Raw genomic sequence first — 12,703 nt, 5'->3', positions numbered from 1 at the left:
ATGCACAGAGTGCACTATGGTATTTAAACACTTGTGTGTAGAAAGGGACCATAACTCACGAGTGGCAAAGCTACTTCCCTCTCTCTGACAAGTCCATGTTGTTAAAATGAACTGTTACTTGAAGTCCAGCTCAAGACAAGCAAACTACTTGTAAGAAGATTGTCTTTCAGAAAAGCTTAACCTTGCAGGAAAGCAGAGTTTGGAGGAATTGTCAAATCAACCAAAGAGTTTATTTATGGTTGGTAGTGCAGTAGGTTACCGGTGTTCCTCCCATGCAGCCAAACCCGATGTGTATCTACTCTATTTAGAGTCAGGGAAAGGATGAATAACGTCTGCCTCTGTTGGGTCCACACTGGGGTCACAGTGACAGTTGTCCACTTCCATTTTGAGCAAGATGACTTTGCCTTATCATCCCTGTTTGTGTCTACTACATAAATCACGGTAGACACAGGTAGGGACAATGATTCAATGGCCTACACCCTCAGGGTGAAAGCTCCCTGTGCATGTGGCCATTAGTTTATTGTTTTCAAGAAACAAACTGCCCGTTTGGCACTCTGTTTCTTAAAAATTAAAAAGTTTGCCGCTGTGGTAGAAGCCACCATGGCAGTAGCTCCTTTCACAGCAGTGAGATCCTTGCCAGGCAAGCAGAGATGTAAAGAAATGCCTCCAAGACCCTAAGGGACAACAGGGCTCTCACCAAAGCCTTAATAAAGTCATTAGCCTGAATAGCCTTCAGAAGGTGGAGCAGTTTGATTAACTGAGAAGAGAGAGAAGGGGGACAGGATGGTTTCAACATAAAGAAGAGAGCATGCACATTACAATGCAAAAACCTTTGTTTACATAGTGTTGTGTTCCTGTGGTCTGCCCTTTGTGAGGCATACCTGAAGAAAGACTAATCAAGGTCAGGCTCATTGAACACAGGTGTTGAATCAGGAACCGTCTGTAAGCTTCTCTGGTAAAGCATGTTCTTGCAAAGGCGCGTACACATGAACACTTGCACTGGTTTGTTGTCCCAAAAATAATGAATATCAGTAGAGTGAATGATAGAGCTAAAATATTTAATATTCAGGAAGCCTCATGTATTTCTAAATTAGATATCATGAACAGAGATATGAATAGAGAACTGGACTAGTGCAATTTAATGCATGACTTCATTATTTTTCTTCTGCTGTTTGTTATATAATGAAGATACTAATGATGTAAATCACTAATATGGTGGACTCTTTCTTTAGATTATTACCAGTGTTGATGATTTATGTCTTTGTGATCATGTCATAGAAGTTAACCTAGCTTTACAAAAAAAGTGCAAAGCATTTTGACGTATGGTGATAACATGGTTTTATATGTTACTCATTACTATAGGTAAGTATACATTTGTATTTCATAATAACTGTAAATAGTGATATCTATATATTCAATTCTGTATACTTTTTTTGAAGACATTTCGTCATGATGATATTATTGACAGATCGTCAAATGTATGGAATGCATTATTTTACAATGACTTATAGATTTCTCTCCATTTTGGGGTCTCCGTTTTAGTAGAACCATTAATCTTGTATAGTTTTTAAACGATAATTATTTTGTGTTGAGTGTACCATTTTATACAATTAGGTATATCAGTCTGTTTGGTTTCAATGTTGTGAATATTTATTTATTTATTTATAAAGTTTTATATAGCGCAAACTAGATCCAGGAGAGCTCTTTATAAGAGAGGCCAAGAGTGTAATGACAACAACAAATTAGTAAAAGACAGGGATCATACAGTAAACAGAAGTAAGCGGGCCATGAGGGGGTCAATAATATGCATAGTACAAAACGGGAATCATATAATAAACATAAGCAAGCGGGCCATGAGGGGGGGCAGTAACAAGCAAAGTAGAAGAGCCGTATCAATTGAAGGTACCATTGTAATAAGAACAAAAGTCACCCGATCCCGTGAGCCTAACCCACTAGGGTAAGAATTTGCTCATTTGTAATCTTTTAGTTTCCAGTTTGAAAGGCGTCGTCGAGGTGAGTTTGCGTACTTCCGGTGGTAGAGAGTTCCACGTCTTTGGGGCTGCACCTGAGAAAGCTCTGCAACAAGTTCTCTTTTTGCTAAGGATGCAAGGTTTCAAGAGGAAAGTAGAGGCGCTTCTTGATGCTCTCCCCCACACGATAGTTCAAGTTTTTGTGCCAGGTACCTGGGAGTATTGAAGTGAAGGGCTTTGTGTGCTAGAACTGCAATCTTGAGCTGAATTTGTGCTTCATAGGGTATCCAGTTGAGAGATTTAAGGACTGGTGAAATGTGCTTGTTTCGTTTGGCGCCAGTAATTAGTCTTGCCACGGAGTTCAGTGAGGCCTTTAGTGGCGTCAAGGCGTATTTGGGAAGTCCACAGAGAGTAGCACTGCCATAGTCGAGCCTTGGCAGGACAAGTGCTTGTACCACCGGCTTGAAATAATTTTGTGACAGGAAAGGTTTGATATTTCTAAGAGTCCTTATCAAGTGGTTTGTCACTTTACAAACATTGCTGATGTGATTGTTCATATTCAGGTGCTTGTCAGTGGGGATTCGGAGCGATTTGGCTGAGTCTATGATAATCTGAGTGCCGTTTAAAGCAGTGAAGTAAGTCAGCCAGAAATCTAGCTTGGGGAAGTGTTTCTGAGGGGAGATGAGCAGGAACTCTGTTTTGGATGTGTTGAGCCGGAGTTGGTTCTTGGTTAACAAATTTTGAGTAGACGTTATGATGGTATTGTGTAAGATAATATTTTCCAGGGATGAAATTTTCAGGTAGTGTGTCGTCGGCATACATGTGGAAGAAAATGTTCGTGGAATTTAGTGCGTTAGCTAGAGGTTCCAAAAAGAGGTTGAAGAGGATGAGAGAAAGGGCGGATCCTCGGGGGACCCCCATGATTACTGGAGAAGGCTGGGAGACGGAGTGGTTTGACGTGAATCTTTGTGATCTGTGCTGAAGGAAGGATGAGATCCATTGAAGCACCAAATCTGAGAAACCCATTCTATATTGCAGGATGGATAGGAGGTTTTCATGATTAACCGTGTCAAAAGCTGAGGAAAGGTCCAGGAGGATCAGTAGGCAAGATTCATTATCATCAAGCATGTTGTGAGGGCCGATTTGGTGCTGTGCCCCCACCCCCGATTACATATTGAATTAGCGTAATTATAAATTTGACAGAGAGTTTCCAGTATTTGTGAATTGTGTAATGATGGCTTTGCTGATTAACTTCTTTTCTGTTAGTTATTTAGAGCTGAGTGATGTAGAGTACCATGTACTGTAAATATACTGTATTAGATATATATTTTTTGGAATAACATTTTGTGCATTACAAAATGGTGCCCTTGTTTTGCTAAAAAAGTGACTATAATTGTACCATGCTGGGCATGAACATTTAGGAATTTACTAGGCAAACATAATAAGATATTTGTGTTTTAGGAGTATGTGTTGAACACATATACTTGAGCATAGGTTAAGTAATAACTGGGAGTCATCTTATTTATTGTGACAGAATAATGGAATATAATTATTTAACAGGCAACCCACTGACAATAGAATGGAGAGCCGTGACTTAAAAGTAGAGGTCTAGCTGTTTCTTAAGGGGATGCACATTTCTAGTTTTATGCTCAGGAAATGGCACGGATTGGTCTATATATAGACTGTAATGTCAGGTGGGTAGCTGTAGCTCCCAACCATGAGGAGACTGAGTTTGTTTCCTACATGATGAGGTAATGAGCCCCAGTTTGAAAATATGGGTAAAATCAGTACATTAAAGCAACTCATATAATCTAATCTCCGTCTCTTCTGTATACTGTAAAGAGGCAGAAGGCCATTTTAAAAATGATTACACCCTATGGCCCGATTGTGTGCTTTCTCATTTGTGCCGAAGAGCGAGTACTAATATGAGTTGAAACTCTTTGTGCAAATCCTAATTTGCTTATTGCTCAAGGCTAAAGATGACAGCATGAGTAGAAGTCATCATTTTCTATCTGTCTATTTGTGCTGCTATTTATGAGATGTTATCTGTGTTTTTATAGCACACTAATCACCCGTGACGGTATCCATGTGCTCTGTTGCATGCGTGTGTGGCCAGCCCCGGGGACTAACTCAAAAAGCGAGGTCTTCAACGTCTTGCTAAAGTCAAGAATAAAGAAGGAGGCTGTGATGTGTTGTGGGAGGTTGTTCATGACTTTAGGGGCCAGGTACAAGAAGGCACAGCCATCTGCCTGCTTTTGTGTGTGTGTGTTTGTGTGAGGTGTGTACTAGCGAGAGATGGGCATAGCAGAGGTGTCTTCAAGGGAGGTGGAAGTGAAAGTAGCGGTTCAGGTTTTAAGTGCCAGTGTCATGGATATCTTTGTAGGTGTGGACAGGCAGTGTAAAATGTGCACACTTGTGAATTAGGAGCCAGTGGGGTTTCCTAAAGTGTGGTGTGATGTGGGCCCAGCATGGGAGATTGAGGATTACTCTGGCTGCTCAGTTTGGATGACCTGCATTCTTCTTGTGAGCTGATGGGTAATCTCTGCATACAGAGGGGCTTCTCTATTGGATTGTGGAAAGGGCAAAGCAGCCGGGCACCTGGCAGTGCTGCCCTACAACAAAGTCAAAGGGCAGGAATACAGTGTATTGTAACTATACAGTGCATTCCTGTTCTTTCTTTGTGTACTGGCACCGTTTCTAGCACTGTTTCAGCAGGCTAGGTGCAAGGGTGTCTTTATTGCATGCAGGATTGTTTTTTTGCAGGAAGGGGGCATTTCCCTCTGTCTGCAGGATGCAGCACATATGGAAAGAGCAATAACAAGGAGAAATAAACATATTTCTCTTTGTTACGCCTCACCTCAGGAGGCATACGGATTTGGTGCTTCCCCAGGTTAGCAGCACTTTGTAAATCTTGGGCAGTGTCAAATTCCAGTGAGTGGGAAAACACACCGAAACACCCATGGTATGCTTCCCAGGTGCTGAGTAAGGTGACACAGTGATTTGTGCTGTGCCACCTTACTCATGATTTCTGAGACCACTCAAAGTCACACAGGTTGGCTTTGCGTGGATACATGAATCAAAATGAGAGCTTTTCATCATTCATGCACTACTTTATGCAGTTCAAAAGTCACTCAGGTCTCTCATAAATAGGCCCAAGAGTCTTTCCAAGTCTAGGTTTCTGGTGATGATTGCTTGGGTGATTGTTTTCTTGGTGTTTGTTTGTTAGTCACTTGAAGTTTTTCTTCAGCATCCTTAGTGTAATAAAGCAGGCCAAGACTTCTATATTAACTGGAGCAGTTATGTCCAGTTTGATGATTCCAAGGTTTCTCACTTGGGAGCAGCGTGTGGGCGTGGCTCCAAGTCTCTGGGCCACCAGGTGTAGTCCCATGGCTTTTTCTAGGACTTTGGCTGGGTAGGGACGGAAATTGGCAAGTTTAGTCAGGTAAGCCAAGGGTTTCTTCGGGAGAGCATTGACAGCTGCATGTTTCCGAGAAGATGGCACTTCTGATGGAGGTGTTGACGGAAGGGGCAAGGGCCTCACTGATAGGAATTGCTCTAATGTTGAAGGCAAGGACCACCATGGTCTACATGATTGTTTTGGTTTCCTTTCTGCTAATATTGTCGCATGTGGTGATTGTGTTGATTCCCTTTGTGACTGGGAAACTTCTTGAGAAGACCAGGGGATCATATTGTGGGGGAAGTTGCTGTATATAGTTGAGATTTTTCTGCAGAACAAATTCAAGAGGTCTTTGCACTTATCTTTTGATGGGGTGATATTTTTGGTGACAGCTGTGAGAATGGTGAATTCTTTGATGACAGAAAAGATTTTTTTGTTGCCTTTGAAGCTGATTTTTATTTATTAATAATTATTGATGTTATTATCGCCTTCTTCTTGGTTTCACGAATGAGCTGATGGTACCGCCCTTGGACAGCTTGAAGGTATGCTTTTCCACTTCTTTTCATGGTTTTCAATTTCTGTTCCTGTTGTTTGGAGTGTCGCTTAGTCAGTTTGTGGTCTTCTGTGTGCCATCTGGCTTATTTTCAGGTTTTTACAGTTTTTCTGTATTTCATAAATGCCAGAGTGTCTGCACCGTTGGTGATCCACTTCTTGAAGTTCTCAATGTCACCTGTCAGGATGTTTGCGGGTTCCGGTGTGTTCTTGTGTAGGACAGGCCTCTATTCGACCTGTGTTAGGTTGATCCAGTGTCTGCATGCTGGACCAACTGGGTGGGCCCTTCTGGGTTGATGAATGTTGATTGTAAAATTTACTAAGGTGACGTCTGTACAGGTGACAGGTCTTGTGGTTTTGATTATAATGTTGTTTAAAAATGTGAAACCAGGGTCTCGAATGTGTGTGACGGCATGGATTTGCTCCCTGACAATGGGGTTTAGTCACAGCTTGTCAAGAACGGCAGCTGAGCTGGGTTCTATCCAATCTTTAAGATGGAAATTGATGTCTCCTAGAAGGTTGAAAGCATTGGTGTTGACGACAAGGTGGGCAAAGAAGTGTGTGCTGTTGTTTTTTAAGTTGGCTGAGGAGCCTGGAGGTAGTGGACTAAGGTCCCACTCAGGGTGAAATTTGCTGTCATTTGTAATTTGTAGCTGAGGTGCGTATAGAGATTTAACTCTCAGAAGGAATCATCCTCTGCATTGTTGTGACTTTACATTTATAAGTATAAGCCTGTACCTTGAGGTATGTAAAATATCTTACTGTTAATCAGTGTTGTCATATTTGGTAGGACAACTTCAGAAATGAGCGTAGAGCTGTTGATGAAACTGAATACAAGTCTGTTTGCTAGAAACGTAACATGATATGTGTTAATTCAGCATACTTATACTTGGTAAGATGCCTAGGGTAATATTACATTTGTGGGGCAAGGTTGGAAAATGTTCAATAAATTGATGATATAGTCCAAATTGATTCTAAAGAGGCCTTTGGGAACAGGGTGACTATCATTCAGCTAAAATAATATTGTACAGTTTTAAAACCATGTTTATGATTAGCCCTGAAATGTCATCTATATGTGTATATTTCAATTCAAGGTTTCATTAAAAAAAATATCGTTTTGCATTTTACTTATTAATTGGTCTGGTTACTGAATGAATGTAAATTATGTCCTAAATTCTGTATTTTAATGCACAACCTAAATAACATTGATTGTACTAAAGATGTTGAAGAGAGGTGTTATGATATTACACATTGTAATGGGTTTAATTATTTTTAGAAAAAAACAATTCTATTGCAATAGGTGTAAAATAGAGAAGATATTTATTAATTTTATAGCCAAAGTAAAGTCACCTTTTCATCCTGATGAAGGTGTCTTAAAAGCTTTATGATGTTGTACTGAAAGACCCATGCACTAGTTTGGAAGAGTGATCGAGAAACTGTTTTAAAAACTATGGACACTTTTCCCAGTCTCACGAAATATTGTGGTATAGATTGTACGTGTCTTGTTACCCAAACCATCAGTCCTTACCCCCTAGGGCCATCTGCCATCCATAAACATCAAATTGTAATATCAAATGCATTATAGTGCACTAGTAATCATGATAATTCATGATTAAAAATGATGCACATTTTGGTGTATCTTTTAATGTTTGATATGAGGAGAAGTATCAAAGAATGCATTATAATGTTAATGACTATGTGGATTTTTATAGATACTTAGTACTATTAAAATGTTTAATTTCTCTACGTTCCCTTGCAATTGTGTAAGCCATATTAGTCAAGCATAACAGTTCCGGTTTGACTATATTACAGAAGTTTGATCTTCTCTTTACAGGCAGTCCAAGCACTGTGTAATCTATTTTTGGTGAAATAATCCTACTCCTTTACACCTTGGACTGCTGATTATCCACATTACGACAGCTAAACATAGCAGAACATTGCATATGTAAAGTGTACTTTTTCCTAGTACCCAAAACTATTTTTCAATATGGTGGAACACTTTCTTCATGTTCAGTGATATTGTGAGATATTTATAGCATTTTCACGTTCGATATGATCACTTACACCACTTTTTTTATGTAGCTACATGTACAGAGATGTTGGGAAATTTCAATGGAAATATTTGTGAATACGCACTTTGTTACACCTTTGTAGACTCTCCAAACATTACCAATTTAGTAAGCCATTACTAAACCTACTACTACTGTGAAATGTTCTGCGGCGTTGCAGATTTAGCACAATAGTGGATAAGTTCAGAATTCCAGTAGTAAGTCACATCGCTGCAATAAAATGCGAATCTGGAAGTAAGCATGCCGGAAAATTCAGGAGCACTGCTATCTGTCACTAAGAAACTGGAAACAAAAACGTTTTCACACTTTACTAAGCTAGATTAGGCATGATGCCCTCATTCTATTCCACTTTTTGTCTTTAAGCAATCAGGTCTTAAAAAAATTGACAGCAAAATCCACGTTTTATGTCAAAAAATGTTCTCTTCATAGTATATGTATTTCTAACCTTTAAATACTCAACTTTGAGACACTCTCATTGCCAAATCGAGTGCTCAATTAGGTGTTCAAAATATTGGACAGGTGTAGTGGGAGAAATCAACAAGAGAGGGAACAGGTGGTTATCACAATAAAGAAAATCAGCAAAGACAAAGCCATTAGGCCCTGCTATGGCAATGGTGATTATTATGAAACAAAAGAAAAGAAAGGAAAAGAACAGAAAAGAAAAGATAACATGCAGCCTAAATATTGCTACCATAGTCTTGCAATAAACATTTAAATTAAAAGAGATATCAATTGCACATGATTTGAATGCAGAAGTAGTCTTGCCTCCTAGCAGGAAGGTTACTCATAACCTATGTAAACATCTACACCGAACATATATGAAAATCCTATTTACTTTTAATGCACATACCTGAAAAATATGATTCTTATTGGTGATTAGACAATATCTTGTTGACTATGACTTACAAGAACATGACGGCATAGATTAACCCACATGGGTGCCTAAAAATGAGGAAGTGCATTTTTTTAAAGATGGGTATGCACATGCTGTTTTTCACAGTTACAGTGCAAGAGGGCCAATGGCTATAATGCCCCGGTTACTTACCGGTAATCTTCATTACTCCGAGTCCATGTCTTCCTCGCCACAGTAATTACCCATGAGCCTCCGGCTCCCACAGAAAACTCCAAGCTTAAATTACGCTCTAGTCTCCCTCTCCCTCCACCAAGATGGCCCCCAGTGGCTTCAGCCAATCCCATAAAGGGACACATAACACACAGCACGACCTGAAAAACCAAGCCGCAGACATGAAGCCACCACCAGGGCCGGGAGGGAAACTATACTGTGGCGAGGAAGACATGGACTCAGAGTAATGAAGATTACCGGTAAGTAACCGGGGCATTACCTCCTTGTCCTGTCTTCCTCGCCACAGTAATTACCCATGAGCCCATACCAAAGCAATCAGCTTCATGCAAGGAAAACACTCCACAGAAATAATGCAGAGAAACATAGTTTAATCACAAGAGGCACAAAAATTCCACAGAAACAGACACCTCAAGGAATCCCAGCCGACAGTACAGAAGAGGCAAAGGAAACAGAACCCCCACCCCCAATCTGAAGGCGATAATGGGACATGAAAGTATGCGGGGACGACCAAGTGGCAGCCCGGCAAACATCCTCCATGGACACCCCCTTAAAAGCGGCCCACGACACAGAAACAGATCTGGTGGACCGGCCCTGAACAGGAAGAGGGGGAAGTTCAGAAACAGAACCATAAGCCAACAGTATGGCCTCCTTAATCCAACGACTGATAGTGGACAGGGAGGGCTTCAGGCCCTGACGAGACCCACCAAAATTGACAAACAAATTGTCAACCTTACAAAAGGAAGAAGTGTGCGACAAATAAACCAACAATGCACGACGCACATCCAACAGGTGGAGAAGGCAATCCGCAGCCGAGGAAGGATCAGGACAAAAAACCGGAAGAACCACTTCAGCAGAACGGTGAAAATAAGAATCCACCTTAGGAATAAACATAGGATGAGGGTGCAAAACCACACGATCAGACAAAATGACCAAAAAACTGAGCAGACCGAGCTCACCAATACGCCTGGCAGATGCAATAGCCACAAGAAACACCACTTTGAGTGTCAAAATGTTCAGGTCCACCGACTCCAAAAGGCTCGAAAGGAGCCGACTGCAAGGAACGCAATACCAGAGGAAGGTCCCAAGGAGGAGAACATAAGATAGGACGGGGACGTTGCAAAGAAAGCAAATTAAAAAGTCGAGCCACCAAAGGAGAAATGTGAACCAAAGGCAGGACATGAAATGCCCAAATGGTGGCCCATTGAGCCCTGAGAGTGGAAATGGCCAAGTCCAAAAGGAAACCATCATTCAAAAAATCCAGAATACGAGCAGGGTCCAAAGAATCCAACGACAGCTCGTGACACACACACCAAGAGGCAAATTTATACCAATGCTTAGCGTAGGACCTAAGAGTAGAAGGCCTCCGAGATTGCTGAATGACGCCAGCAACTGCAAAAGAACAACCTGCACGCATCAGCGATCCCCTCTCAAGAGCCAGGCCCACAGACCCAGGGACCGGAACACAGGCAGAGGGAGAAGAGGACCCAACAGAGGATAAGGCACGAACGGTAACGTCCAGCCCGGAGACACAGCCAATTCCAGCAATAGGGGATACCAAGGACGACGGCACCCCCCCGGAGCAACCAGAAGGACAAACGACCCCTCCCTCTTGATCTTCTGCAAGACCTTCGGAATCAGGGGAATAGGAGGAAAGGCATATAACAGGCCCCTCGGCCAAAGGAACGACAGGGTGTCCACCCTCCAAGCATCCTGGCAAGGCATAATCGTGCAAAAGCAGCGGAATTTGGCATTGCACTGGGAAGCAAAGAAGTCCACAATCGGAGACCCAAACATCCTCCGTAACGTCCTGAACATCAAGGGTGACAGGGACAAAGACCCCACCGAAGGAAACACACGGCTCAGGCAATCCGCCACAGAGTTCTCCCGACCCGGCAGGTAAACAGCAGACAGGGACTCCAGGTGCACCTCCGCCTAACAACAAATCTGACGGCCGAGGCAACTGAGTGATCAAACCCTGCACCCCCCTTGATGGTTGATATAGGACATCACCACCTGATTGTCCGTCCGGACTTGCACATGGTGACCCCGAAGAAGATCTGAAAAGGCCAACAGACCCAAAAGGACGGCCTTGAGCTCCATGTAATTCGACCAAGGCCAAACCCCTTGAGTCGCAGAATCCCTGTGCGTTTTGTCACCAGAAAAATGATTGAATAGACACCCAACCCCAATTGACCTGGGGGCACGGGAATCACCGCCTTCTTTAGAACCAGGGACTATATACCTTCCAAAAGAGCCACGCGCTTGACAGCGTCTCTAGGACATGGAGTGGACCTGAAACAGTCTGGGAGAGCCTGGGAAAATCCAAGATGCACGCCCTCGGACACCACCTGAAGCACCCATCGATCCGACACGGTCTCTCGTCAAGAGTCCATGAAGCAAGTGAGATGACCCCCAACCGGACCTACACCAGGAATGATCCAGTCATGACTTGGAAGCGGGAGCAGAGGAGGCAGAAGCACCGGAGAACCGGGACTTGGCAAAGGAAGGAGCGCCCCGGCCACGTCACCTTCCACGAAAGGGCTGACCAGCCCGGCCCTTCCGAGAATTATCAAAGGCACGTTGGGAGCCAAAGGCACGGGAACGACCAGTACGATCCGGGGCAAGGAGCTTACAGTCCTCCGCCGTCTTCTTCACCATGTCATCCAAAGGAGGACCAAACAGTTTCACACCCGAAAAAGGAATTTTCATCAGGAGGTTTTTCTGCGCAGCATCCGCCTTCCAGGATCGAAGCCACAATTGACGTCTCACCGCGACCGAAGACCCAGCCGCCGAAGCCGCTGCCCCCAAAGAGTCAAAAGAAACATCCGAGAGGAGGCGAACTTGCTGCTCCATCATAGCTAGAGTCGAAGAAACATCCTCCCCCTGATCCAATAATTCAGCAACAGACTGAAAGTCCTTAAGTAAAGACTGGATCGTGTAGGAAGAATAGGCAGCAGCCCTGATAGAAAAATTTGCAGCAGCATAAGTGCGCTTCACCGCACCATCAACTTTCCTGTCAATTGGGTCAGCAGGAGAAGAATCCTCAGACACAACAGTCCCACGAGAAGACATGCTGGCCATCAAGGAATCAACCTTCACCGAAGAAGGGAATTTCAAGGCAAAATTCAGCAGCGGGTACCTTTTACCCAAGAAACGTGGAAAAGCACCCTTGTCCACATCCTTCCATTCAGTTTCCAAAACTTTCAAAACAGAAGAATGCAAAGGCAAAGAATCAGGCTCAGGACGCTGATACTGTGCAAACAAGTCGTCATCCATAGGAACAATAGACTCAGGAAACACCAAGTTCTTGCGAATGTGTCCCAGCACCTCCTTCAGGTCGGCACCTTGCACAAAGCAACCCCTGACATCAAGATCCTCATCATTGTCAGAGTCAGCAGCATCAGTCCCATCAACTCGTGCCGGTTTCACAGGAGGAACAGGGACTTGACCCTGCAAAGCAGTAGCCACAGCAGAATTTATCATCTGCTGCAATAATGCCATAGATGGAATCGTGACACCCGACCCAGAAGCCCCATCGAGGGATCCAGGATCATCAAAAGAAGCAGAACCATCCTCCATGACAGTCGAAATACAAAAGACTAGTGAAGAAAAACAGGCGAAAGCCAGAACC

At 43.0% G+C, this 12,703-nt stretch overlaps 1 protein-coding gene across 1 annotated transcript in view; it reads right to left on the bottom strand.

The window, feature by feature from the left end:
* Positions 1–12,144, bottom strand: part of LOC144797939 (vomeronasal type-2 receptor 26-like) — a 96,862-nt gene extending 84,718 nt beyond the window's left edge. Inside the window, exon 1 of the mRNA XM_078668743.1 lies at positions 11,600–12,144. Coding sequence (XP_078524869.1) covers positions 11,600–12,144 — 545 coding nt within the window. The remainder of the gene's footprint in view (positions 1–11,599) is intronic.
* Positions 12,145–12,703: the final 559 nt, after the last annotated feature.

Source organism: Lissotriton helveticus, chromosome 12 (assembly GCF_964261635.1).
Source record: "Lissotriton helveticus chromosome 12, aLisHel1.1, whole genome shotgun sequence".
In the NCBI taxonomy this organism is placed as follows: Eukaryota; Metazoa; Chordata; class Amphibia; order Caudata; family Salamandridae; genus Lissotriton; species Lissotriton helveticus.
Note: the sequence above shows the minus strand (reverse complement) of the source record. Positions and strands in the feature narration are given on the sequence as shown.